We start from the raw sequence: 26,996 nt of genomic DNA on the forward strand, positions 1-26,996 counted from the left end.
GACCCTCAGTAAAACACCTGGCACGTAGTAGGATCTCAACACGCGGCAGTTCTTTTCCTTTCTTTTGGTCAGTCTCTGATTTATTCGGTGGGGAGAGGTTTACTTTACCACGGAGATGGATTTCATAGCAACAGAAATCACTAACAGGACAGGCTAATTGTGTTTTCTCAGAAAACCTCTGCGTTTGCAGAGGTTAGGAAATGGTCACTTTTCAGGTCCCCCACATAAAGTGCAAGATGCCGCCTGAGAGCGCGGGGGCTGGCTTGGGGCAGGGGGCGCTAAGGATGGAAAAGAGGAGGAAGAGCCGTCTTGGAGACCCCGGGGTCGGGGCGGGGAGGGAGCTCCTGCGCTGGCTGGAGAAATGGAACCTAGTCCCAGGAGGTCCCTCCGCTGGGGAAGGTCTCAGGCTGCAGGCGAAGGCAGCAGAGGACTGCCGGGTCGCTCTCCACAGAGGAGGAAAGTCAGTTCTCGGGAAGGTGGAGCGGGGGTGAGGGGTTGGGGTATGGAGGAGGTGAGGCGGTCGGGGGTGGGGTGGACAGGAGGGATGGTGGGGTGGTGGGAGGGGTGGGTACCAATCCTGGACTGGGCCAAAGCCTAGTTTTTAAGGCTGATTAAAATGCTCTGTGGGCAGGAGTTGGCCCTTTTCTTTTCTCTCCTTAACTCTCTTTTTCATTTCTTGTTTTTCCTTCCTTTTTTTCCCCCCACTTCTTTTCTTTCTTTACTCTCTTGTACCCCGAGGTCCACTTAAGCGTTTTCAAACAAAAATATTATACGCCAAAGGATTTAAACAGTCCTAGCCTTGTTTTGGTATTCATTTTAAAGGGAGAAAATCAACGGGATGGGGAAATAAAGTGGTTAGCAAAAGTCGATTAAAGTTAGTTTAAGGTGTTAAAAGAACCTTGTGAGTGTTCATTCAGGAAGGTGGAACAAAGCTCTGGCCTGTGGAATTTGGGTGTTAAGCAGAGAAATAAAAGTATTCACAGGTTTGCGGTCCTTTTGACATTCCACAGCTCGTGGCTTCCGCTGTTGCTCCAGGATGACTACAAAACACGAGCACGGGCTTCCTCACCGCAGCGTTTCTTCATCCAGTTTCTACCGTTTCCTTAAAGAACTACTCCCCGACACTTTGAGTTATCTTTTTTTCTGCATTCCTTTCTCTTGCATTTTTCCCCCAGGCTCTTTTTGGTGTGCTTTTACAAAATGGATTTAGCGTCATTAAATGTACTATTAAAAACAGCACTGGCTGATAGCCTTGTAATTATAACTCAGAATCGGTTTAAGTATAATTCTTACCTAGAACCTTTTGAATGGGAACCCAGGCTTTATGTTTATCGGACGGAAAATGCTGGGTAAATACAGAGCGGTAGTAGGTCTGTGTGCTTTAGGATATCGTGGTTTTTTTTCACTTACTTGATAGGTGGAGTTTGATAGGTCCCGGGGGTTGGAGAGAAAGTGGGCAAACGGGCATTTTCAATTTCAAACACTGATAAGATTATAAATTGGTGTAGTTTTATTGGGGAACAATCTAGAAATGCATATCAAAAATTAAAATGTGTGTACCTTTCGACCAAGCAGTTCCACTTCTAGGAATGTACTCTTAGGTAATAATTGGACACATGCACAAATGCGTTGTGCACAAATGTGTTCTTAGGATATCTACTGCAATATTGCGGGTAATAGTAAAATATTGGAAACAGCCTAAGTGGCCATCAGCTTTTACACATTGGGGATAGGTTAACTGTCACAAGATAGACGAGCATGGACCTGTGACAGAAAGAGAAAAGAACTATTACATATTGACTTTGAAAGATGTTCACAAAATATTAAGTTCTGAGGCAATGTGTATAATATGACCCTGTTAAAGTAAAAGAGGAAAGAGCCGGTAGGGGGTATGCATGATTATTTGACATTCAAAACTTTGGAAGTAAAAAACATTTTATCACCAAAGTTTCTAACTGGGGAAGGATTGGGGAGAATTCAATGGTTTGATATGGGGGTTAAGAGCAAGGGCTTGGAAATAGAGATCCAGATTCAAATTCTGACACTTCTATTTTCTAATATTGTGACTTTGGCAATTAGCTTAACTTCTCTTATCAGTAATATGGAACTAATCACAGAACTGACTTCATGTTGAGAGAATTAAAATGAGATAAAAATATATAAAATATTTATTAACTCAATGCCAGGTATATAGTAAATAGGAAGTTCTCAGCATATTTTAATTTTTACAAAGAATATGTCTTTTATCATTAGAAAATAAGAAAATAAAGCTATTTCAGTGGGAAGTAGTGGTTCAGGTTAAGAAGCTTAGTGACATTCTTATGGACTAAAACATAACTGCTAAGGGGGGCAGATTTGTTGACAGGGAAGAGTATAAACTTGCAAAGTTGGGAAATAAGAATCTGAAGATCTACAAGTAAAAGAAAAAGAGCAGCGGTAACCTTTAAGATAGCTCTGAGATCTCTCAGATTACATAGAGGAAGCAGATGGATAATTAAAAGTTCTTTAGACAATAAAAGAGAAAATGAAGTTATTAGGACAATCTTTATTTGGAAAAAAGTTTATCAATAAACCTAAAAAATGTATTGATTGCCTGTTTTGGTTCACTCAAATGCTACGTGGATAGAACACGTAGCATTTACTAAACTCATTTGAACATAAACCTGTGTGTGCCTGGTATCTTTAGGAAATGATTAGGCCATAAAAAGTCCTATGGAAACTTGGAGAAGGAAGAACACCACTTCCAGGATCCGGGAATATAGGGATCTTTATCTCTTATACTCACTGATCTATTTGTGGCACCTGAAAGAATGAAGAATGCATGGCACTGCTAAGCAAAGTTTTGGGCTGGGGAGGGGTGAGGGAGCAACCTAGACCTGAAGGTCACAGTGTTCAACAGGGTGGCTTTGCCTTAGACTTCTTTTTTTCCTAGTATATTTTTTTATTGGATAAATGAATGAATGAACACAATGAAGGTTCAAAAATGATGAAGGTGGGGCTTGATTCAGGCCTGGAGAGTGGGACTCTCAGAGCAAGTCTCAGAGGCTGGTGTGAACCCAGGGTGTTGGTGGGAAATAGACTAGAGTGGAGGTTTTATAGTGGGGAATAGAAAGGAAAACACTGGATGGTTAATATAGGACCTGAGCAAAAAGAGATTTGAGAGCTGTGCAGAAGAATTGGGGCCATGAGAAAGAGCACTGCAATTACTTTGTAAAATGGAGACATTCTTAGCACCTACTTTACAGTGCTGTCAGGAGTAGGGAGATAATGCATGTAAGGCACTTCGCCAAGTACAGTATGCATTCTAAGCACTCAATACAAACTGATTATCATTATTCTTGAAGTGAGAGAAGAATCCTGTGTGTGTGTGTATGCATGTGTGTACTTGCTTTTTTCTTAAAGGGGCAGACAGCCTGACTTATCACAACCATAGGCAGGCACATGGCTGGTGGGAAACCAGAGACTAGTTCTTAGGGGATCAGTGCCCTCTGGAGCAATAACCTGCCATTCACTGCAAAAGTTGGCAGACCCAGTGCTGTTGTATATGCTGAGGAAACTAGTAGAGGATGCCGAGGTGTAATAGAGAGGAGGGAAGAATGTGGCTGTTCATAGCTGTGGAGCTTTTGTGCTCTGTAGGAGTCAAGCTTTGGGGTCCTTAGTAATGTTATCCTACTGCTGGGAGGATGAACCCCCCACCCCATCCCAGGGAGAGGTTTGAATGCGGTTCCTGCAGGGTCCTCTGGATGTCTTTCTAGCTGCTCATTTGCTAAAGCTGCCATTATGCAAAATCTCAGAAATGGATTGGTTTTTATAAAGGGGATGTATTAGGTTACAAATTTACAGTTCTAAGGCCATAAAAGTGTCCAAACTAAGCATCAACAAGAGGATACCTTCACTGAAAAAAGGCCAATGGCGTCTGGAACACCTGTCAGCTGGGAAGGCATGTGACTAGCGTCTGCTGGTCCTTTGCTCCTGGGTTCTGGTTTCCAAATGGCTTTCTTCAAAATGTCTCTGGGCTTCCTGTCTCTCTTAGCTTCTCTCTCTCAGCCTCTGTGCATCCTTGCTTGTTCTCCCTGGGTGTTTCTCTCTAAGAATCTGGGGTCCTCTCTTATCTTTTCCGGGACAAACTCTGGGCTTAGTCTCTTAGCTTAGCATTTCCAAACGTCCTTCTGTTTGCATCTCCAAGCATCTGGGTCTTTGTGGGCTCTCAGCTCTCTTAAGGACTCCAGTGATGTAATTAAGACCCAACCTGTATGGGTGGGGTCACACATCCATGGAAATAATCTAATTAAAAGGTCTCATTCACAGTTGGATAGATCACATCTCCATGGAAACAACCTAATCAACAGGTTGTTTCACTATAAGTCTGCATCCACAAGACTGGATTAAAAGAACATGGCCTTTCCTAGGGTACATAACAGTTTCAAACCAGCACACCTGCCTATAGTTTGTTTGTTTATTATTTTTAATGGGCTCAGCATTTCTCCAAGGCTGGTTAGTGGTGCTCATTAAAAAGATGGCAACTCCAAAGTTGTGTTCATTGTAGACCTGGCATTTTTACCCTTTGGGAAAATAGTTCTGTTTTTCCTGCCTGTGATGCTTGGTTTCTAAATCTCCTAAATTGTGGAGTGTTTTTAGATGCAGCGATAAGATTTGAATAAATCTTTCTGCATTAGTTCCTGTCCAACCAAGAGAGGAAAGAAGTTTGCAGATCACAGCTATATTTAACTTTCTCATTTCCTCTGCTTTTTTCTATTTCCTCTAATCATGTAGGTTCTAATACCAGTATAAGAAAGATCCTCATCTGGGGGAATATAATTCATTTTTGTGTTTTGTTAAATTGGTTCAGTAACTTAACTTGATATTATTGAACTATTCTAGGGCAGATACTCTCACACTTGGCTGCACATTAGAATTTCTTAGTTTTCAAAAATCCAGATGCCCAGGGCCTATCCCAAAGAAATCAAATCAAAATCTCTGGAGGGTGAGACCCAGACATCAGTATTTAAAAAAAACTTCTCAAGTGCTTTTAATGTGTAGTCAACTTTGAGAACTAGTACTCAGAACAGTTTTCAACCAGAAGTGATTTTGTTTCCCCTCGCTCCCCCCCTCTCCCTCAGGGGACATTTGACAATGTCTGGAGACATTTTTGATGTCACGCTTGGTTGTGGGAGGTAGAGGGTAACATGCTCTGATGGTTAGAAGTCAAAGATGTTCCTAAACATTCCGCAGTGCACAGGACAGCCTCCCACAGCAAAGAATTATCCAGCCCTAAACGTCAGTAGTGCTGAGACTGAAAAACAATGCTCTAGAATGATCAGGCTTCAGAAATGAGATATACCAGAGCAATGTATATACCCATTGTGAGGAAATCATAGCATGTAGTTTATATTTTTGCCTCCCGGCAAGATGATGAGAGAAAACCCATTGAGTCTCTTCTGTACCTGCCATTACGGTGGCCTGAGGATGTAGCCCCAGCCTGCCCATGTAGCTGGTGTACCTCCTGTTTCTGATTTCTTGGGCAGGATCTCTTCTTGCAGTTCTGTAAGTTTATTGCACCTTAATGGCTTGGAGGAGGACGAAAGTTAAGAAAATTAAACCCATGGAAATTAGCCAGGATAAATAAGCTTTTGAATTGCTTGGCCTGATAGAGGTTTTCTAAAATTAAGTGGTGAACCTTTCAAACATGATTATCAGTGGGCTATAAGAATCCGAATTTTACGTACTGTAGACAGTTCTTTCTCTTTTTTTAATTCTTTCTCTTAAGGAAAAGGAAAGACTAGGAAAGGCATTTTTAATTTCAGATTTCAAGACTTTTTTTATTTTATTTTTTTATTTCAAGGCATTCAGGCTTTCATGGCAAGTTGATTTTAACCTATAAAATTATATTGTATAGTGGGTATCATGAGCTTTAATTTCTTGCCAAACACACCCAGTTTTCCAGAGTGTGACACACGTGCCATAAATAAGTTGTCTTTTTCTTGTGTGCAGTTGTCAAACTTAGTGTTTGAGGCAGTGAATTTAAAAACATTAAATATTCTCAAAACTGTTTTTGAAAGTTGATGAAAGAAGTCATTAGTCAGAGCTCTTGAAGTTGATTTGAATTCATTGATATTATGCAGGTGATTGTCAAGTCTTGACTTTTTTTTTCAATTTGTCCCTTTAAAGAGATTTCAGGTGGCACCTATAATGCTCTAAATCAGCCTTTTGTCCTAGGACTATAGTCATATATATGAATATGGGCTAATGCCCATAGTAGTTTTTCAGTTTTTTCCTTTCATTTTTTTTCCCCCTTGTATGAACCCTTTGACTCCAAACTAATGCAGTTTAGTCATTCAGTAGACACTTCAGGACCTATATGTGCAGTTTACATTAATTACCATAATGGCTTTAAAAAATGTTTTAGCCAAGTTTAATGTGACTTGAGGCACTAAGCCAATACTCATATGTGCTAGGTCCCTTTCTTTTTTTTTTTTTTTTTTTTTTAAGTTTTCATCATTTCTTTATTTTGTGTTTTGCATTCTCATATTTTCTTTTTTTTTTTTAATCATTTTATTGAGATATATTCACATACCACGCAGTCATACAAAACAAATCGTACTTTCGATTGTTTACAGTACCATTACATAGTTGTACATTCATCACCTAAATCAATCCCTGACACCTTCATTAGCACACACACAAAAATAACAAGAATAATAATTAGAGTGAAAAAGAGCAATTGAAGTAAAAAAGAACACTGGGTACCTTTGTCTGTTTGTTTCCTTCCCCTATTTTTCTACTCATCCATCCATAAACTAGACAAAGTGGAGTGTGGTCCTTATGGCTTTCCCAATCCCATTGTCACCCCTCATAAGCTACATTTTTATACATCTGTCTTCGAGATTCATGGGTTCTGGGTTGTAGTTTGATAGTTTCAGGTATCCACCACCAGCTACCCCAATTCATTAGAACCTAAAAAGGGTTGTCTAAAGTGTGCGTAAGAGTGCCCACCAGAGTGACCTCTCGGCTCGTTTTGGAATCTCTCTGCCACTGAAGCTTATTTCATTTCCTTTCACATCCCCCTTTTGGTCAAGAAGATGTTCTCCGTCCCACGATGCCGGGTCTACATTCCTCCCCGGGAGTCATATTCCATGTTGCCAGGGAGATTCACTCCCCTGGGTGTCTGATCCCACGTAGGGGGGAGGGCAGTGATTTCACCTTTCAAGTTGGCTTAGCCAGAGAGAGAGGGCCACATCTGAGCAACAAAGAGGCATTCAGGAGGAGACTCTTAGGCACAAATATAGGGAGGCCTAGCCTCTCCTTTGCAGCAACCATCTTCCCAAGGGTAAAACTTATGGTAGAGGGCTCAACCCATCAAACCACCAGTCCCCTATGTCTGTGGTCATGTTAGCAACCATGGAGATGGGGTAGGCGAATACCCCTGCATTCTCCACAGGCTCCTCAAGGGGGCACTACATCATTTTTTTTCCTTGTTTTTCTTTGTTTCTTTTTTTTTTTTTTTAACTTTCCCTTCTTTTTTAAATCAACTGTATGAAAAAAAAAGTTTAAAAGAAAACAAACATACAATAAAAGAACATTTCAAAGAGACCATAACAAGGGAGTAAGAAAAAGACAACTAACCTAAGATAACTGCTTAACTTCCAACATGTTCCTACTTTACCCCAAGAAAGTTACCTAATATAGCAACATTTCTGTGAACTTGTTCCTACTATATCCATCAGAAATTAACAGACCATAGTCATTTCTGGGCATCCCCAGAACGTTAAAAAGCTTATCTGTTCTTCTTGGATTATTGTTCCCCCTTCCTTAATTACTCTCTACTGCTAGTTCCCCTACATTCTACATTATAAACCATTTGTTTTACATTTTTCAAAGTTCACATTAGTGGTAGCATATACTATTTCTCTTTTTGTGCCTGGCTTATTTCACTCAGCATTATGTCTTCAAGGTTCATCCATGTTGTCATATGTTTCACGAGATCGTTCCTTCTTACTGACGCGTAGTATTCCATCGTGTGTATATACCACATTTTATTTCTCCACTCATCTGTTGAAGGACATTTGGGTTGTTTCCATCTTTTGGCAATTGTGAATAATGCTGCTATGAACATTGGCGTGCAGATATCTGTTCGTGTCACTGCTTTCCGATCTTCCGGGTATATACCGAGAAGTGCAATCGCCGGATCGAATGGTAGCTCTATATCTAGTTTTCTAAGGAACTGCCAGACTGACTTCCAGAGTGGCTGAACCATTATACAGTCCCACCAACAGTGAATAAGAGTTCCAATTTCTCCACATCCCCTCCAGCATTTGTAGTTTCCTGTTTGTTTAATGGCAGCCATTCTAACTGGTGTTAGATGGTATCTCATTGTGGTTTTAATTTGCATCTCTCTAATAGCTAGTGAAGCTGAACATTTTTTCATGTGTTTCTTGGCAATTTGTATTTCCTCTTCAGAGAACTGTCTTTTCATATCTTTTGCCCATTTTATAATTGGGCTGTCTGTACTATTGTCATTGAGTTGTAGGATTTCTTTGTATATGCAAGATATCAGTCTTTTGTCAGATACATGGTTTCCAAAAATTTTTTCCCATTGAGTTGGCTGCCTCTTTACCTTTTTGAGAAATTCCTTTGAGGTGCAGAAACTTCTAAGCTTGAGGAGTTCCCATTTATCTATTTTCTCTTTTGTTGCTTGTGCTTTGGGTGTAAAGTCTAGGAAGTGGCCGCCTAATACAAGGTCTTGAAGATGTTTTCCTACATTATCTTCTAGGAGTTTTATGGTACTTTCTTTTATATTGAGATCTTTGGTCCATTTTGAGTTAATTTTTGTGTAGGGGGTGAGGTAGGGGTCCTCTTTCATTCTTTTGGATATGGATATCCAACTCTCCCAGCCCCATTTGTTGAAAAGACCATTATGGCTCATTTCAGTGACTTTGGGGGCCTTATCAAAGATCAGTCGGCCATAGATCTGAGGGTCTATCTCTGAATTCTCAATTCGATTCCATTGATCTATATGTCTATCTTTGTGCCAGTACCATGCTGTTTTGGCAACTGTGGCTTTATAATAAGCTTCAAAGTCAGGGACTGTAAGTCCTCCCACTTCGTTTTTCTTTTTTAGAGTGTCTTTAGCAATTCGAGGCATCTTCCCTTTCCAAATAAATTTGATAACTAGCTTTTCCAAGTCTGCAAAGTAGGTTGTTGGAATTTTGATTGGGATTGCATTGAATCTGTAGATGAGTTTGGGTAGAATTGACATCTTAATGACATTTAGCCTTCCTGTCCATGAACATGGAATATTTTTCCATCTTTTAAGGTCCCCTTCTATTTCTTTTAGTAGAGCTATGTAGTTTTCTTTGTATAGTTCTTCTACATCTTTGGTTAAGTTTATTCCTAGGTACTTGATTTTTTTAGTTGCTATTGAAAATGGTATCTTTTTCTTGAGTGTCTCTTCAGTTTGTTCATTTCTAGCATATAGAAACATTACTGACTTATGTGCATTAATCTTGTATCCCGCTACTTTGCTAAATTTGTTGATTAGCTCTAGTAGCTGTATCGTCGATTTCTCAGGGTTTTCTAGATATAAGATCATATCGTCTGCAAACAATGACAGTTTTACTTCTTCTTTTCCAATTTGGATGCCTTTTATTTCTTTGTCTTGCCGGATTGCCCTGGCTAGCACTTCCAGCACAATGTTGAATAACAGTGGTGACAGCGGGCATGCTTGTCTTGTTCCTGATCTTAGAGGGAAGGCTTTCAGTCTCTCACCATTGAGTACTATGCTGGCTATGGGTTTTTCATATATGCTCTTTATCATGTTGAGGAAGTTTCCTTCAATTCCTACCTTTTGAAGTGTTTTTATCAAAAACGGATGTTGGATTTTGTCAAATGCTTTTTCAGCATCTATTGAGATGATCAGTTGATTTTTCCCTTTTGACTTGTTAATGTGTTGTAATACATTGATTGTTTTTCTTATGTTGAACCATCCTTGCATGCCTGGAATGAACCCCACTTGGTCATGGTGTATGATTTTTTTAATGTGTCTTTGGATTCGAATTGCAAGTATTTTGTTGAGGATTTTTGCATCTATATTCATTAGGGAGATTGGCCGGTAGTTTTCCTTTTTTGTAGCATCTTTGCCTGGTTTTGGTATTAGATTGATGTTAGCTTCATAAAATGAGTTAGGTAGTGTTCCATTTTCTTCAATGTTTTGAAAGAGTTTGAGTAAGATTGGTGTCAGTTCTTTCTGGAAAGTTTGGTAGAATTCCCCTGTGAAGCCATCTGGCCCTGGGCATTTATTTGTGGGAAGATTTTTGATGACTGATTGGATCTCTTTGCTTGTGATGGGTTGGTTGAGTTCTTCTATTTCTTCTCTGGTCAGTCTAGGTTGTTCATATGTTTCCAGGAAATTGTCCATTTCTTCTACATCGTCCAGTTTATTGCCATACAGTTGTTCATAATATCCTCTTATAATTTTTTTAATTTCTTCAGGATCTGCAGTTATGTCACCTTTTTCATTCATTATTTTGTTTATATGGGTCTTCTCTATTTTGATTTTGTCAGTCTAGCTAGGGGCTTGTCAATCTTGTTGATCTTCTCAAAGAACCAACTTTTGGTGATATTTATCCTCTCTATTGTTTTTTTGTTCTCTATGTCATTTATTTCTGCTTTAATCCTTGTTATTTCTTTTCTTCTACTTGGTTTAGGATTGGTTTGCTGTTCATTTCCTAGCTTCTTCAGTTGATCCATTAGTTCTTTGATTTTGGCTCTTTCTTCCTTTTTAATATATGCGTTTAGTGCTATAAATTTCCCCCTTAGCACTGCTTTTGCTGCATCCCATAGGTTTTGGTATGTTGTGTTCTCATTTTCGTTCGTCTCTATATATTTAGCAATTTCTCTTGCTATTTCTTCTTTAACCCACTGATTGTTTAGGAGTGTGTTGTTTAACCTCCAGGTATTTGTGAATTTTCTAAGTCTCTGATGGTTATTGACTTCTAATTGTATTCCATTGTGGTCAGAGAATGTGCTTTGAATAATTTCAATCTTTTTAAATTTATTGAGGCTTGTTTTATGTCCCAGCATATGATCTATTGTGGAGAAAGTTCCGTGAGCACTAGAAAAGTATGTGTATCCTGGTGATTTGGGATGTAATGTCCTGTATATGTCTGTTAAATCTAATTCATTTATCAGATTGTTTAGGTTTTCAATTTCCTTATTGGTCTTCTGTCTGGTTGATCTATCTATAGGAGAGAGTGATGTGTTGAAGTCTCCCACAATTATTGTGGAAACATCAATTGCTTCCTTTAGTTTTGCCAGTGTTTCTCTCATGTATTTTGTGGCACCTTGATTGGGTGCATAGACATTTACGATTGTTATTTCTTCTTGCTGAATTGCCCCTTTTATTAGTATGTAGTGGCCTTCTTTGTCTCTTAAAACATCCCTGCATTTGAAGTCTATTTTATCTGAGATTAATATTGCTACACCTGCTTTCTTTTGGCTGTAGCTTGCATGAAATATTTTTTTCCATCCTTTCACTTTCAGTTTCTTTGTGTCCCTATGTCTAAGATGAGTCTCTTGTATGCAACATATTGGTGGTTCATTTTTTTTGATCCATTTTGCGAATCTATATCTTTTAATTGGGGAGTTTAATCCATTTACATTCAACGTTATAACCGTGAAGGCATTTCTTGAATCGGCCATCTTATCCTTTGGTTTATGTTTGCCATATTTTTCCCCTCTCTCTATTAATATCCTTTATTGTACCCATACCGAATCTCTTTAGTACTGAACCTTTCTCCAAGTCTCTCTGTCCTGTCTTTGTTTCTCTGTCTGTAGGACTCCCTTTAGTATCTCCAGTAGGGCAGGTCTCTTGTTAGCAAATTCTCTCAGCATTTCTTTGTCTGTGAAAAATTTAAGCTCTCCCTCAAATTTGAAGGAGAGCTTTGCTGGATAAAGTATTCTTGGCTGGAAATTTTTCTCGCTCAGAATTTTAAATATATCGTGCCACTGCCTTCTTGCCTCCACGGTGGCTGCTGAGTAGTCACTACTTAGTCTTATGCTGTTTCCTTTGTATGTGGTGAATTGCTTTTCTCTTGCTGCTTTCAGAACTTGCTCCTTCTCTTCTGTGTTTGACAGTGTGATCAGTATATGTCTTGGAGTGGGTTTATTTGGATTTATTCTATTTGGGTTTCACTGAGCATTTATGATTTGTGTATTTATGTTGTTTAGAAGATTTGGGAAGTTTTCCCCAACAATTTCTTTGAATACTCTTCCTAGACCTTTACCCTTTTCTTCCCCTTCTGGGACACCAATGAGTCTTATATTTGGACGTTTCATATTATCTATCATATCCCTGAGGTCCATTTTGATTTTTTCAATTTTTTTCCCCATTCTTTCTTTTATGGTTTCATTTTCCATTCTGTCATCTTCCAGGTCACTGATTCGTTGTTCAGCTTCCTCTAGTCTTGTACTATGAGTGTCCAGAATCTTTTTAATTTGGTCAACAGTTTCTTTAATTTCCATAAGATCATCCATTTTTTATTTAGTCTTGCAATGTCTTCTTTATGCTCTTCTAGAGTCTTCTTGATTTCCTTCATATCCCGTACTATGGTCTCATTGTTCATCTTTAGTTCTTTGAGTAGCTGCTCTAGGTGCTGTGTCTCTTCTGGTCTTTTGATTTGGGTGCTTGGGCTTGGGTTATCCATATCGTCTGGTTTTTTCATATGCTTTATAATTTTCTGTTGTTTTTGGCCTCGTGGCATTTGCTGAACTTGATAGGGTTCTTTTAGGGTTTGTAGACCTATTGAAGTCCTTATCTCTAATTTATCAGATCTACAGCTTCGTGGAGTACACTTTCTCTAACTAACCAGCAGGTGGCGTCCACGAGCCACCTGTTCTCCACAAGCCAGTTCTCCCCTGCTTAGCCTTTTTGGTGAGTGGGGGAGTGAGTCTTGTGGGGCCCAATTGGTGTACCAAGCTTGCGTGTGTAGTTGGTGTTGCCTGCCCTGTATGTGGGGCGTGTTTCTGGGCAGTCGGGGAGGGGGGGTGGCCCTAACAATCAAATCTCCCTGGTGATCGTAGAGTTTTAAAGCTGGTGCAATAGTCTAATCCTTCAGTTCAGTCCTGCCACAGTTTGTCTCTGCCACTGACCCACAAGTCCTTGGTATTGGCGTATGGCTCCTGAGACTTGCAAGTGGGCCCCTCTTCCAGGCTGTGCACCCCGGATCCTCTGTTGAGGGATGACTGTGCTATGTCGCAGGTGAGTGCCGTCCCCCCAGGGCAGTTCTGGGCTGCTGGGCTGTGTAGGGAGGCTCCCAGTCTGCTCAAATTATGGCTGAATGGGGCTTTGTTAATTCACACTGCTCCACCTTCCCAACTCTGGGACAATCAGCTGAGGTTGCAGGGAAGGCTAATGTCCACGCCCAGTTTTGTGGTGTGTGCCTGTTATTTGAAGCCCTTCCATCACACTGGGTTGTCTGGGGCAGCTCTGGGCTATGGGGCTGGCGATGGGCAGGAGTGTTTCCTGTCCACCAGGATGGTGGCTATGAGCGGACACCCCCGTTTTCTTGGGAAGTTGTGGTGTTTAGTGAATTTTCTCAGCTACTGAATTATTGCCTTTTGTCTCAGAGCTCTCTTAGTTCTGCTCTTGACTTGACCTGCCGAAATTGAAAGTCTTTGAAGCTTTCTGTAATGGGCTTCTTAGAGTAATTGTTTTAGAAAAAGAAAAAAGGATTAAAAAAAAAAAAAAAAAAAAAAAGGGTCCTCCTCAGAGATCTAATGGGTTATTGAAATGCTAAGAGACAAAGCAACCAGGGCCATTAAGGAAAGGTCCACAGGGCAGAGAGATCGGCTTTTCTTCAGGATTTGCATATGCACCTTAGGGCCTGAGCTCCGCCCTTCTCCTTTCTGTGTTCACCAGAACTCTAAAAATCCTCTGCTTTTATTTTGGAGTTTTTCGTGTTGTTTTTTTTTTTTCTATGCCTGTCTCCTCTCTGCTGGGCTGGCTGCTCACAGATTCTCTGGTGTCTGGTCTCTGTCTATCTATGGTTGGAGTCTGGATCAGTAGAATGAGTTTCCGATAAGAGCAGCCACTGCAGTTCTCCCTTCTCCTTCCCGGAGCTGACAGCCCCTCCTCCCACGGGACTGAGCCTGGCAGGGAGGGGCGCGGGTCCCCTGTCCGCAAAAACTTACAGATTTCGCTGATCTCAGCAGTTCGACATTTTCATGAGTGTTGTATGAAGTATGCCCAAAGACAGATTGCTCTGTGGTGTTCAGTCCACGCAGTTCCTGGCTTTCTACCTACTTTCCTGGAGGAGTAACTAAAACATCTCTAAGTCCCTTTCACACTCTGTAGTTGGACTGTTTTAAATTAAGACTAGAAGAATAACAGCTCATGTAATATTTGGCATGGGTACTCCAAACTTCAGTGTTAGAATAACGTATCCTGTTTCTTCCTTGAGTGTTAGCAATGACTCCATAATCCAAGGGATACTTTAATTTTAGTCTAATCCTGGCTTTTGTAGCTATGCTTTTCAATTAATTTACAACTGCATTTTAAAAACTCTCCTCCCTGGATATGTAAATGTTCAATGTTTTCTTCAGGCTTTGGAGTTTTGTTTTTCATCATGAAGTTCCTGGAAAATTAATCCAAGTTTACCGTGTCAAAGGGTCTCCTTTCTTAAAAGTTTGATTGTTGTGAGAATCATTACAAGATTACAGCTGGTGATGCTCCAGTGTTCTCTTACATGGCAGGATGAGCGTGTGTGTGCATATGTGGTATATGTGTGTGTGTCAGAGGGGGTTGTTCTCTGCTGGAATTGGGGAACAGAATGGGGAGGAAGAGAATTAAATTAGTGCTTAAGGATTGAGTGGATCAAGCCCAAACCATGACATAAAAATTAGCCTGGAACCATTTTGGTTTCTTAGAAACCAGGATTATTGTGGGTTATTTGTATATATATCAGTGTAACTTTTATTTCAATATGCTTGTCCACCCTTTCATCATATTAAAAGACAACTGGTGGATTGGTAGCTCCTGTCTAGATATTTCCCAGAATGGGGACCTGTCTGTCCATGCATGTAAAAAAAAAATGGTTTGGTTTGGGGTGTATGGGTTAATAGGGTCAGGCAGGAGGTAATAGTTTTCAAATGTTTGAAAGACATAGAAGAGGGATTAGATATGTTCAGTGTATCCTTAAGGCACAGAACCAGAGCCAGGGGATGGAAGTATAGAAAAAACAGATTCTGGCTCAGTTCAAGGAGTGGCCAAGGAGATCATGAACTAGGGTTGGAGTTGGGAGGTAATGGGCCAGAGAGGTGTAGGAATTCTCTTTCAGTGGAGATTGTTAAGAAGACCACAGATAGAGGACACAGGGGTTTCAGGCATTGGAGTGAGAATGGACATTGGCCTAGATGATCTTTAAGCTCTATTATAGTCTAGCCATTCTGTGGTTTTTTTTTTTTTAAGGACATTATACCCCTCTGAAAAATAAGTTACACCTGGCACTTGAAGGGTAATTTCAAATTCATTAGTTTGCAGTGTTTTGTGGCTTTTTCTTTCTAACTTCTGCTAGTCATCTGGCAATTGTACCCCCTCTTTTCTGTGTCAGTTTTTTTGTCTGTATGGTATCATCTGCATGGTGTCAAAACATGACCTTTTTAAAAAATCACCTTTCTTAAAAAGCAAATTAAAAAAAAAAATTCCTCAATCCAAAGTAGCCTTCCAGCTCTAGTCCTTCTTGACTTCCGCTTATGGTGGAAGTCCCTACTCTCTACATTTGCTCTCCCCACCTGGCAGCCAGTCTCACCCACCTCTCCTCCAAAACTGTTGTTGTTAAGATCCCCCAAGACCTCCATGTTAACAATCCTGCTGCCAGTTCTCAGTCCTCATCTTCCTCAGCTTCTCGGCGGTATTTGACATGGTTCATCCCTCCTTCTTCCTTCTCAAAACACTTTCTCCACTGGGCTTCCAGGGCACACACCCACCTTTTCCTCTACCTCAATAGCTACTTCTTCCAGGTGCCTCTATGTATTAAAGTGCCCCAGGGTGGAGCCTTTGACTCTCTTCTCCATAACCACACTGTCTCTCTAGGGCAGTAGTTCCTAGCTTGGGTTACACATAAGAATCACCTGGGCAGCTGGGGAAAAAAAAAAAAAAAAAAAAGCCAGGCTTTATCAAGTCTAATAAATTCGGAATCTCTGGCAAGACACGTGGACATCAGTTTTGTTGTTGGTTTTTTATTAGAGAAGTTATAGGATTACAGGGTTCCTATATACCCCCCATTATTAATACCTTGCTTTAGTATGGTAAATTTGTTACAATTAATGAAAGAATATTATAATTGTACTATTAGCTATAATCCCTGGTTTACATTAGGGTTCCCTGTTTGTGTTGTACAGTCCTATGGTTTTTTTACAAAATAGTTTTTATCCTAGTAACAAATATACAACCTAAAATTTCCCCTTTTAACCACATTGAAATATATAATCCAGTACTGTTAACTACATTCCCAATATTGTGCTATATGACCACTATTGATTACCAAAACTTCCATCACCCCACATGTTTTTGTTATTTTGTTACCTGCAGCCAGGATTGAGAAGTCAGGTAAAGATTTCATCTAGTCCCATGGGTTAAATACCAAATACTAGCTAATGACTCCCAAATTCATATAGTTAGCATAATAAGTCCAACCTCCTGTCTAAGTTCTGACCTATGCATCTAGCTGTGAAGTGTCCATCTGTGCTTGCATGTATCACAGGCAACTCAAATTTGATGTGAAGAAATCTGAACTTACTTTCTCTTCCAGTCTTCCCCTTCTCTGTAAATGATGCATCTGTACCATCTGGTTGACCATCGAAACCTGGAGGACATCTTCTTCCACCTCACCCTTGTGCCCAATCAATTGCCAATATTGTCATTTCTTCCATTAATTAGCTGTAGAATCTGTATACTGCTCGTTACTGTCTACTGCCACCAACTAAGCCCAGGCTGCCACCATCACCTCTTACCTAGGTTACTCTAAGGGCCATTGATATGTCCTTCATCTCCATTCTGGCTTTCTGTGCTGCCATTGGTCTTTATAAAATGTCAATCTGATTGTGTCATCCCCTCACTGGAATTTTGGTAAAGTCCCAACTTTTTAACAGAGCTTATAAAAATCCTTTATAATCTGTTCCCAAACTGACTGTGCTTCTTTCTTGGAGTTTCTTGAAGTATCGGTCTCCTCCCACTCTACCCACTGCCACCCTCCCCCAACACACACACCCACCCCTCCTCTGAACCCCTCGTGTGTCATTTTATCCTCTGGTCTAGCATAGGGCACAGTGAGGCCTCAATAAATATTTGTTAAATGAATGTGGGAAGGCAGTGGCTCTGATTATAATTGTATTTAAAATATAATTAAATTATTATTTAATTTGTCTTAAAATACCAATTTAAAGACTTCCAGGGTCAAAAATTTCCATTTTGTTTTATGGTCCTGTGTAAGTGTCTCCCTCCACTCTGTACTTTCCGGAGGGTTATTTAAAACGGAAGTAAAAGAAGCATATGGGAGTCTCTTAGCCGATTATTTATATCTGTGCTCTTTGAATGGCTCTTGAGCACTGCTTATGAGGCTGCCAGATGGAGACACAGGAACCAAATCACCTTTGTGACCCAGTGGAAAGCAGGGGGACAGATTGGCTGAGGGAACTTCTGTGGCTGAACTTTTTCAACTTGAGCACAAGTCAGGATCAGAATACCTGAGACTTGTTGTTACTTGTCTGGACTGTTTATTTAATTTTCAAACCTGTTTGGGAAGAAGGCTTGAACCAACAGTGTGTGTGGGTCTTGTGCAGTAAATCTTATTTAAAAGAAATAGAATTGAATTTAATCATGTTTAACCCTTAATCGTAAGTGGGGCTGTTGGTCTCAGTTGTAATGAATCTAAAGAAGAACAAGGAAAGTTTTTCCCTTGGTAAGAACCTGGTCTGGTATTTCAGACTTTACCCTCAGGGCTGGGAGCTCCTGGGGTGAGGTTTCTAAGTCTCCATCTTCTCAGAGCTCCTGTCTCCTAACTTCTTTGGAGGGACCTGGCTAAGAGTAAGTGCTGAGTCAGAGGGCTAAGCTAGAAAGGAATGACACACTTCCTGTCCTAAATTCTAGGTGTTTTTTTTTTTTTAATGATTTGTTTTTCTGTTTTGCTTTGAAGATTCCCTGAAAAGACAGAAGAATGCCCCAGTCATCTCTTGATCAGTAGCCTCCACTGATTTCTATGATATCATAGGATATCCACCCTTTTATACCTTCTTGTAACTCACACCTTTTTAAAAACCTTTTTTATTCTTGTTACAAGATTATTACATGCTTCTGTAGTGTAGTTATAAATGACAATTTAGCAAAAAAAAAAAAAAAAAAAAAAAAGATTCTCCTTTGTTCTGCTACCAAGGAAAACATATTATTGTGAATATTACTGCAGATCTTTTTTGGTATGCCTATAATTTTCCTTGACAAAAATTGCATGTTACTTAATATAATTTCTTTCCTTTTACAAACTGCCTTTGTAATCTTTGTGAACAGTTCCCATGTTATTATTTACTCTGCAAGATCATTTTAAAATACTGTATTAAATGCCTTTTTATGGGTGTTCTATCATTCACTTACCTAGCCCTCGTTGGGAGACTTGGGCTGTTTTCAGTTCTCAGTATCATAACACTGCTGTGAACTTCCTTGCACCACAGCTTTCCACACTTGTCTGTATCATTGGATATACTAGAAGTGGTTTAAAAGGCACGTGGAATTTAAAGTTTTTTTATCTTTATTGCCACTTTGCCTCTCAGGCATTTGTCCTGTTTTACATTCCTTCCATAGAATGTAAGCTTGTCTTACCATGTCCTATACAGCTCTACAAATGCTAGCCCTGCCTGAATCTTGCACCTGCTTCCCCACTGCAGCTGCACTGACCACCTTTCTACTCCTTTCCCTGAAACGGGCCAAGCTTGTCCTGTCTCAGGCTGTAGCTCCTGCCCTTTCTGCTGCCTGCACTGCTCTCCCCCTAGACTTTGGCATAGGGGCTCTCAGCTCCAGTGCCACCTCTGTTACAGTGCTCTCCACCAGGATCCTCTGTTCATTTCCATCCTAGCTTCTATCACAAGCTGCAGTTCATTTATTTACAGGTTTACTTGTCTGCCATCGCTTTCTCCCATTGAATGTCAGTTTTGTAGGAAAGGCAAACCCTGTGTATTTTATTCCCCATCATGTCCACAGCATCTAATTCTGTACCTCACATGCAGTAGGTATCAGATAAATGTGGATTTATTTTGTTGAACACATTAAGAAATCTCCCTGTCATCTAGAAAAGTACAGTCTAATACAGCTAATTGTGTATATATGTGTGTGTGTATATATATATATATATATATATATATTTTATTGAAATCAATCTCTGTCCCTTGGGGAAAAACTTGGTGAACGTTTCCAAATGATGTGAGGAGACAGAAGAGTGGGTGCTAGTGTCTGGCTACAGGTGTCATGAGAGGCCTTGTCTGAGCTGAGCCTTGGGGGACTGCCGTGTTTTACAGATGGCAATGGTGGAAAAGACCTAAGAAGCCGAGGAAAGTAGGTGATCAGGAACCCAGAGATGAAACAGTGTTAAGCATGGTGGGGACAGTTTTGGGGATAGTGTTAAATACTGTGCTGGAAGTTTGGACTCTGTTCCATGGTCAGTAGAGAAGCATTGCATATTCCTCATCAGAGTGATGTGGTTAAGTGAGGTTGCAGAAGCATTTATTTGTTCTGTTCTAGGTACATGTGGGAATACCAAGGGAAGCAGAGCTGTGCTTTGAGAACATGTTCCATGAGGGCAACTAAGTGAAAGAAACAAGAAGTTCAGGCGAGAGGATGAGGTCTGAGTGGGATGGGGCATTAGAAATGAGGGGAAGGCAGGACATTTCAGAGGTGGAGAAACATCAAAACTTGGTGACTGGCAGGGGAGGGTGGGGTCTATGATGACACTGAGGTTTCATGTCTGATGGGAAGGTGAGATACGGAGCCGCAGATGAGAAGCTGCCTTGTGGGGAGGAAGCTTTTAAATTTAGTGGTAGTCCACCCCTTTGCTGTGCTAATGAGCATTTTTTCAGATAAAACTGGCCTGTTGGCTCTCCTTTGCCTGATAGGCCTTGGATGACAAGAAGATAGAGGAGGGAAGACAGAAATATATAGCCCAGGGCAGGGGACCCTGGGGCTCCACGGCCCCATTCTCATCTGTAAGGACAGGACTGCATCCGTGGGAAGGGAAAACATGGCTCCCACCCCTCTCCAGGGGATGAGGTGTAATTTGCTGGAAATGTTGCTCCTAGGTCACTGTTCAGAGAGAGCTTGTTAGATGCCAGCCCTCTCATTAGCTAATTTGTTTTTGTCATTAGACTGAGGAAGATGGGGGTGGAGGACATGTGTTGGTTGTTGGTTGCATGAGCATGTGGGCTCTGGGTACAAATTGGGATAAGGCCCAGAACTGTGTGACAGATTCCCACACCCCACCCCCCAAATGATCAAAAATGATATGTGCTTTACTTGAGGGGGAAAAAAAATCAGAGGGGAACTTTGCTCAGAACATGCTGTAAGTTCTGATTGCTCTCTGAGTCAAAAAGTTTCTGAAAATTACTATTTTAAAAAATTTGGGTTTGATAATAGCCACATGGGTAAAACATACGATAAAGCTTTTTGTACTCGAAAGAAGAAACGCAGAGTAGAACAACTTTGTCGCCATTCTCTGGCAAGACAAGAAACCATCTTCTGCCACTTTTAAACAAAAAGTGTAACATGATTGAAATGGAAATGAGAATGAGAGAAGCACAGATGAGCAGCCAGCAGAACTTGGTGAATGAGTGACCATCTAAACCAAGAGAGGAATCAGTGATGGCGTCCAGAGAAGTTAAAACAGTGAGAAAAAAAAGATTTGGCAATAGAGGGAGGATGAGGATTTCAGCTTGGGAAATACCATGTATTGCTCTATTAACTAAAAATTCTAGAAATTTATCGAGAAATTTACTACACAGTTGGATGGTTTTTCTTGGCAAATTAAGAGTTTGATTAGTTTTATATTTTATTACTAGCAGTCATGTTCTGTTTTACATGAAGGTTTGCAATAGAAGAATGCTATAAAATGTCAGCACTCTGTTTATATTCAGTTCAGCAGAAAATAAACCACATTCAAGTGCCAGGATATTTATTGCAGCAGGTGCTCGGTGTTTCTTTGCTTTGTAAATGCTAAGTTAGTGTTTTCATTGGTGGTGCAAGTGTGAAGAGCCATTTGAGCCTGAAATACAGGAAGACATACATAACTGCTCATACTGGAGGCCTAAGATCCGGTTCTTACCCCAGCTGCACTGCTAACCAGCTAGCAGTGTGATTTTTGGACATGCCTTTCAGCCTGCTTGGGCTGCCTTACTTTCTTCACTTGTGAAATGAGGTTAGATGATATCTGAGGTCTTGCTGCCATTGAACTTACGTGATTCTAAGTGAGAGAAGACCGTCTTCTTTTGCTTCCAAGAGTAACATTTTATAAAATGTGTACTTAAAACATAGAAACATATACTGCATGATAGAAAGTTCTGCTTTCCCACACTGAATGGCAGCTGAAGTGATGACAGATTGGAGAAATTCCCCACCCCAGCCTGTCTCTGATGCCAGTGCTGGCTCCCAGCAGCACCTGTTCAGATTGTTTAACTCACTGATCCACTTGGCCTTGAAAGGTGGGTTGCCAGGTGCTCTTTTTATTTTCTAGACAGTCACATATTTATGCTTTCTGTCTGGTGAACCAAGGACACCTTCATGATATGATATGAAGAGAAAAAGGCCAACATATTTAGATTAAGACATACATAGGTTCATATCCTAGCATTCCACTGAACAAGTATGGTAATTTTACAGAGCTCAGTTTCCTCACCTGTAACCCAAGGATAATGATGCCCACCTCCCAGGGTTTTGGTGAGGACTGAGTGAACCGAGCTGTAGGCATCACATATACTGCCCAGTGTCTAGTGTGGGCTCAGCCAGTATGAGTTCCCTGTCCTTCTCTAGGTGTGAACCAGGCACTCCTCTGCCTAGGTGAGGCCTCCCTGGGGTGAGAGGGTGAGTCTGACAGTCCTTGTCTCTGCTCTAACGTCTGGAAAGACTTCTGGAACACCATGCCACTCTCGGATACTGAGGCTCCTGGAACAATGCCTCTCAGCCTGTCTCCTTCCTCTCAGCCTGTCTCCTTCCCCTCTTGCTTTACCAATGACTTCTTCCCCTTTGAAGAAGAGGAGAGAGACAAAGAGGAGTGAGTTGAATCAAGGAGGGGGCTCTGGTTTGGGGCCATGGTTGTAGGGAAGCCATTGAAAGACAGGAGGTAGCTGGGATCTGGCAGAAGAGGAAGGTCTGAGGAGACTGATGGAGAGAGGGGAGGGCTGAAAAAAAGAAAATGAAATTAGTCTTAAAAGCCACATTATTGTGCACTAGGGGCCAGGGAGCATATTGGGGGAATGCCAAAGCAGAAAGGTAAAAGTTTTTCCTAGAGGTTTCCAGTTTGGACTCTGAGGTGATAGAATCAGATGAAATAAACAAGTGAAGGTATCTTTTTCGTGCAGGCACAAATTTTATCACTCTTGTGGTGATTTTGTTGAATGTGCTGCTGATAAGGATGTGGGTGGCTGTAAAGGAAATATTTTTCTCTGGGTAAGTAAAAAGCAGTCACCTAGGCCAGAGAGAGCACGTGTGTTCTGGAGATTGCTCTGGGAGGGTAGGGGCCTCATGGCTTCTCTTCTCAGCCCTGCCCTGTCTTGCAGGGCCGTGTTGCATGTGCTGCTTAACCTCATTTGTTTGGCCACTCTCTTTGGAAATTGGGATTGCCACCCACTTTCCCTGGGTGCAGAGAGAGTGAAATGATGTAAATGATAGTGCCGCACTCTGAGATACCTAGATAATGTGTAGTACATGCATATAGAGGTGGAGAGTCTGGTTTTTCTAACGCTACCGTCCTTGTGGTTGCAGATAGATGGAGAAGAAATGCTAGGTAAGATGGAACCAGACTTCCCTAAGGATGGCTTATTTAGTATCACTATGAAGCTCCAAACGCTGGCATGCGTCACTTGTACTCCAGGGGCTGGGGAAGGGGAAGGGTGCCAAGCAGCACTGTGCTTTGGCTGCAGTGCTGTGCTCACCAAGAAAGAGAGAAACAGCCACCTGTATTGCTGAGCACAAGTTACTTCAACAAACCTGGGTCTGGACTGATTCCTCAGCCACTAGGTCAGTGGCCTGGACTTCTAGGACTGGAAGGTCCAGCTACCTCCTCTCTCCTCCCTGCCTCAGAATATGTGTGATGACTCTACACTGACTGACCATCACAATCGTTGAGCTTTGAATCTCCTGCAAGTGTCTTAATTTTCAAGTCCTAGGAGAGCACTGAAGAGCTGATTTCATATCTAAAAGGGCAACCACAAAAGGTTACGTATTTCTTAAGTAAGTTTGTTCTGTGAGGTTTGACCACTCCACAAATAGATATTTGTATCTCAAGAGCTGTGAGAATCTCCCAGGCCTTTAGCTTCTGTCTGTGACTCTTCTTTCTTGCTGAACGAATTAAGAGGAGCAGAATATAATTCCAACCTCTAGGACTGCTTTAAAGATCACACTGTCAAAGATGTGAGCATGGAAGACTTGGGCATTCTTCTCTCAAGCAAGAGATCAAGGATATCTTAAGTGAGAAATGGATTCCTGCAGATTTTTGGCCCATCCAGATGCTTTACTTTTTATTCTCCCATTGTTGGAGAATTCTCTCCAAAATCAGGACTGTCCTGCTGGGTGCGTAGCTGGCCAGCTCATGCATGAGGCTTTACTGCTTGCAGCCTTCTCTGCCTTACCTGGGGTCTGCCCCTTACCTTATTGGTTGCCTCCCTGACTGTTCCTGGAACATGTGGTGGGCTCTGCCACCATGTTTGCAGGTTTTGGGGGGGGGGGGCTGTTGGATTCTTCCTTCAGTCTTCCCTTACTTCACTCTGCTGCTCTGTCCTCTCCCAGCAGTAGTGGACAGAGTGGTTCCTGGTGGCCACCTAGCCATGTAACTATCATCGAGGCCACATTTTAGGGAAATGGGAGAGATCTGTTTCTCTGTTTAGCTGTACCGTTTCAGCTCTTTACACTTTATAACTTACCCTTGGAATTGCCAGTGATTCAGTTTGGGAAGTCCTTGTGGTTTAGAATCCCGCACTTCCAGGAAGATTTTCTTTTCTTGACATTTTGTTTGTCCCTAAGTCCCTGATGAGGTTGACATAACATTAAGATGCCAGTCAGAATGGGGATATAACACAAAGGAACACAAAAGGATTGTTCTGCTCTTGTTTCTAAGGTATGAAACTCAGACCTCTATGGGTTAGTTATGTGCTGAGGTGGGCTAATGAAAAGAAGAAATTTATAGATATGTTGTAAATTGATGTTGATTTGGTGTCCTTTTCAGTCTCCTTCCCAAGTTAGTAGTAAGGATTTAATTTCAGTTCAGGTCAACAGTAATGCCAGTTGCTCTTTGAGCATTCGTTATGCGTCAGACAAGATGTTATCTGCTTCACATGGTCCTCATTAGATCTTGACAGCAATTCTATGAGGTAGATGATGTTGTTCCCATTTTTCAGAAGAGCAAAACTGCTCAGAGAGGTTAGGTAACTTGCAAGTCTGCAGAACCAGAAAGTGTCCTAGCTGGAATTTGAATCATGCCTAGCCGACCCCAGAGCACTTGTTCATTGCCTTCCACTTGGTACCACTTTTGCCACATGCTGGGTAAGCTCGAGGCAGAGTGTTATTGCTACTGAGGATAAAAATAAAATCAAGATGCTTACCATATAGTGGGGAATAAGATAGTATAGAACAGAAGATAATATAAGGACAACTGTGATAGGTACTCCAAAAGGTGCTACCAAGAAAGTGCAAATAAGATGCTGTGGGGGTTAAAGGCCGAGCTCATCCATACCTAATTGGGGTCATCAGGAGGAGGCTTCATGGAGGTGGTGCTCTTGAAGTGGGCCCTAAAGGATTGGCACAGTGTTCATGGATGGGGATGGATAAGTGAAAGACTTGTGGGTGGTATGACTGTCAGATGCCCAGGTAAATAAATATGTTTCTAGAGCGATTATTAGAGTGTATATATGCATATATGTGTAAGCATGTATATGTGTGTATTATGTGTACCTGTATACAGTCACACATTCTTTATAAAGACTTTATATTCTCTTCAAAAGCAAAAGCCTAATGATTTTAAGTAGCAAAGTTATTAGTTCTGAGAACAGAAACATCTCTAAGCAGTACTCACTGTTAATAAAAATTCATGTTTATACTGGCCAGATAGGAATGAGGGTTTTTTTATTTTTTTTCCAGACATCCATGATTAAGGCCGCTCCCTTTGTTTTTTTTTACTATCCACTCCTTTTTTTCTAGCATGTTGAAACATTAGAGTTCCTGTTTCTGCTTGATTTTTAAAATGCCTCCTGTTGGCCTATCACAGGTAATCCTGGAATCATATGGAGTGTTTTTTTTTTTGTTTAGCTGTAGTTTATGGGTAGCAAGTACAGGCAGCAACCAGCACTTCCCCATTGTGACTATGGAGACCTCTCTGGATTCACAATTAAAGGCTACATAATGCATTCCACTACAGGTGACGAAACTCAGCTCCCAGAATAACAAGCAAGGCAACTTCTCAAGTGACTGTTGTTGACCATTGTCTTCTGTGCATTTTTTTGGTAAGCCAATGGTGGATTTTTTCAACAGGACAGTATAAATTACTTTGAATTATTCTCAGGGAAGAATGTCGCTTGCTGAAGGAGATACAGATGTCATAGAATACATGTCACTGGGTGGCTGTGTGTGTTCCTCAAATCAGTGTGACACTATCAAGATGCTGTGAAGTTGTCCTTCTGATTGAGTACAGGAGGAAAATGCTGAAACTAGGTGAGTTACCACTGCCGTCAGATTACCTTGAATGTAAGGTCTTTGTGGGAATCTGGCAGAATGTTCAGGTAACTAAGTAACATGGCTGTTGCTGTCTACTAAGGAATAAAACTTGGTCCTGGCTTTAAAGTGGTTATGTTCAACAAAACACTGCTTTTCTGTTGCTGTGGCTCTGGGGTGGGGAACCGGTGTTAAGGTGAGAGAGGTATGGGTATGTGGGTGGGATGAGTGGCATCTGGTTTGCATGTAGACAATTTCATTGATAAAGAAATAAAGTAGTGTTTCAGAAATGGGGCTCTGAAAAGATTGGGCAGCTTTTTTCATTTAAAAAGAGTTTCTCTTTTTTACGTTTTCCATATGTTATTTGCTCTAAGATGCCTCTGTTTCCAAGTTATCTGGTAGTGGTGGCAACACTATGTATTGAACTGTAAACATTAGGGTGTTTATTTCTATTCTCCCACTGGACTATTATCAGAATGTTGCTGTTGACGTCTTCCCTTAACTGCCAGTAAGCAATTTTATCTTATACGTAGGGCCTTTTGTACTTTTAAAATAACATCTTGGGCTTGGTTTCAGCCATGCTTAATGCATTCAAAAGTAGACAATTTTATTTTTAAGGTAAACTGAAAAAGTTTTTGAGAATTGAAAGCAAGAGAGCATTTAAAGTAGCCCTTAAAGTTATATGGATATTTGCACACTTTTGTTCAGATTTAGCATAATATTTGTTGAAGTTTATCTAAAATGTTTCTGCCTCAAAGATTCTCTGGAGCTTAAATGGAATACTAGGAAGAAACTGGAATTTGGAAGACATAGGTAGGTGTTAGTGTATCTGGTTTCTTGGCCAATAAATTAAACCCTTGGCAGCTGATGCTATTTCCTAGAGCCATGACTTTTTCTGTGGTATAAAAAGTGGTCACCTGCACATCATTTCTGCTAAATGTACATTTGTCTACCAGATGCCCAGTGCTGTGTGTGTGATAGACACATTCTATCCAGTCTATAAAAATAGTTGTGTGTCTGTGACTATATATCATGGCGACTATGCAGT

General features: G+C 40.9%; 1 protein-coding gene across 3 annotated transcripts in view; it reads left to right on the forward strand.

The window, feature by feature from the left end:
• Positions 1 to 26,996, forward strand: part of TNFAIP8 (TNF alpha induced protein 8) — a 124,552-nt gene that overhangs the window by 32,742 nt on the left and 64,814 nt on the right. Inside the window, exon 1 of one of the 3 annotated variants that reach the window (XM_037801195.1) lies at positions 25,723 to 25,740. The exons of 1 other annotated variant lie outside the window; for it this stretch is intronic. Coding sequence is in view for 1 of the 2 variants with exons in the window: in XM_037801190.1 (XP_037657118.1) it covers positions 25,936 to 25,948 (13 nt within the window). In the remaining variant the exon portion in view is untranslated. Of the gene's footprint in view, positions 1 to 25,722; positions 25,741 to 25,778; positions 25,949 to 26,996 lie in introns of those variants that run through there. One more of the 3 variants, XM_037801190.1, reaches the window with a different exon arrangement.

The sequence above is a fragment of the Choloepus didactylus genome, chromosome 13 (assembly GCF_015220235.1).
Source record: "Choloepus didactylus isolate mChoDid1 chromosome 13, mChoDid1.pri, whole genome shotgun sequence".
In the NCBI taxonomy this organism is placed as follows: Eukaryota; Metazoa; Chordata; class Mammalia; order Pilosa; family Megalonychidae; genus Choloepus; species Choloepus didactylus.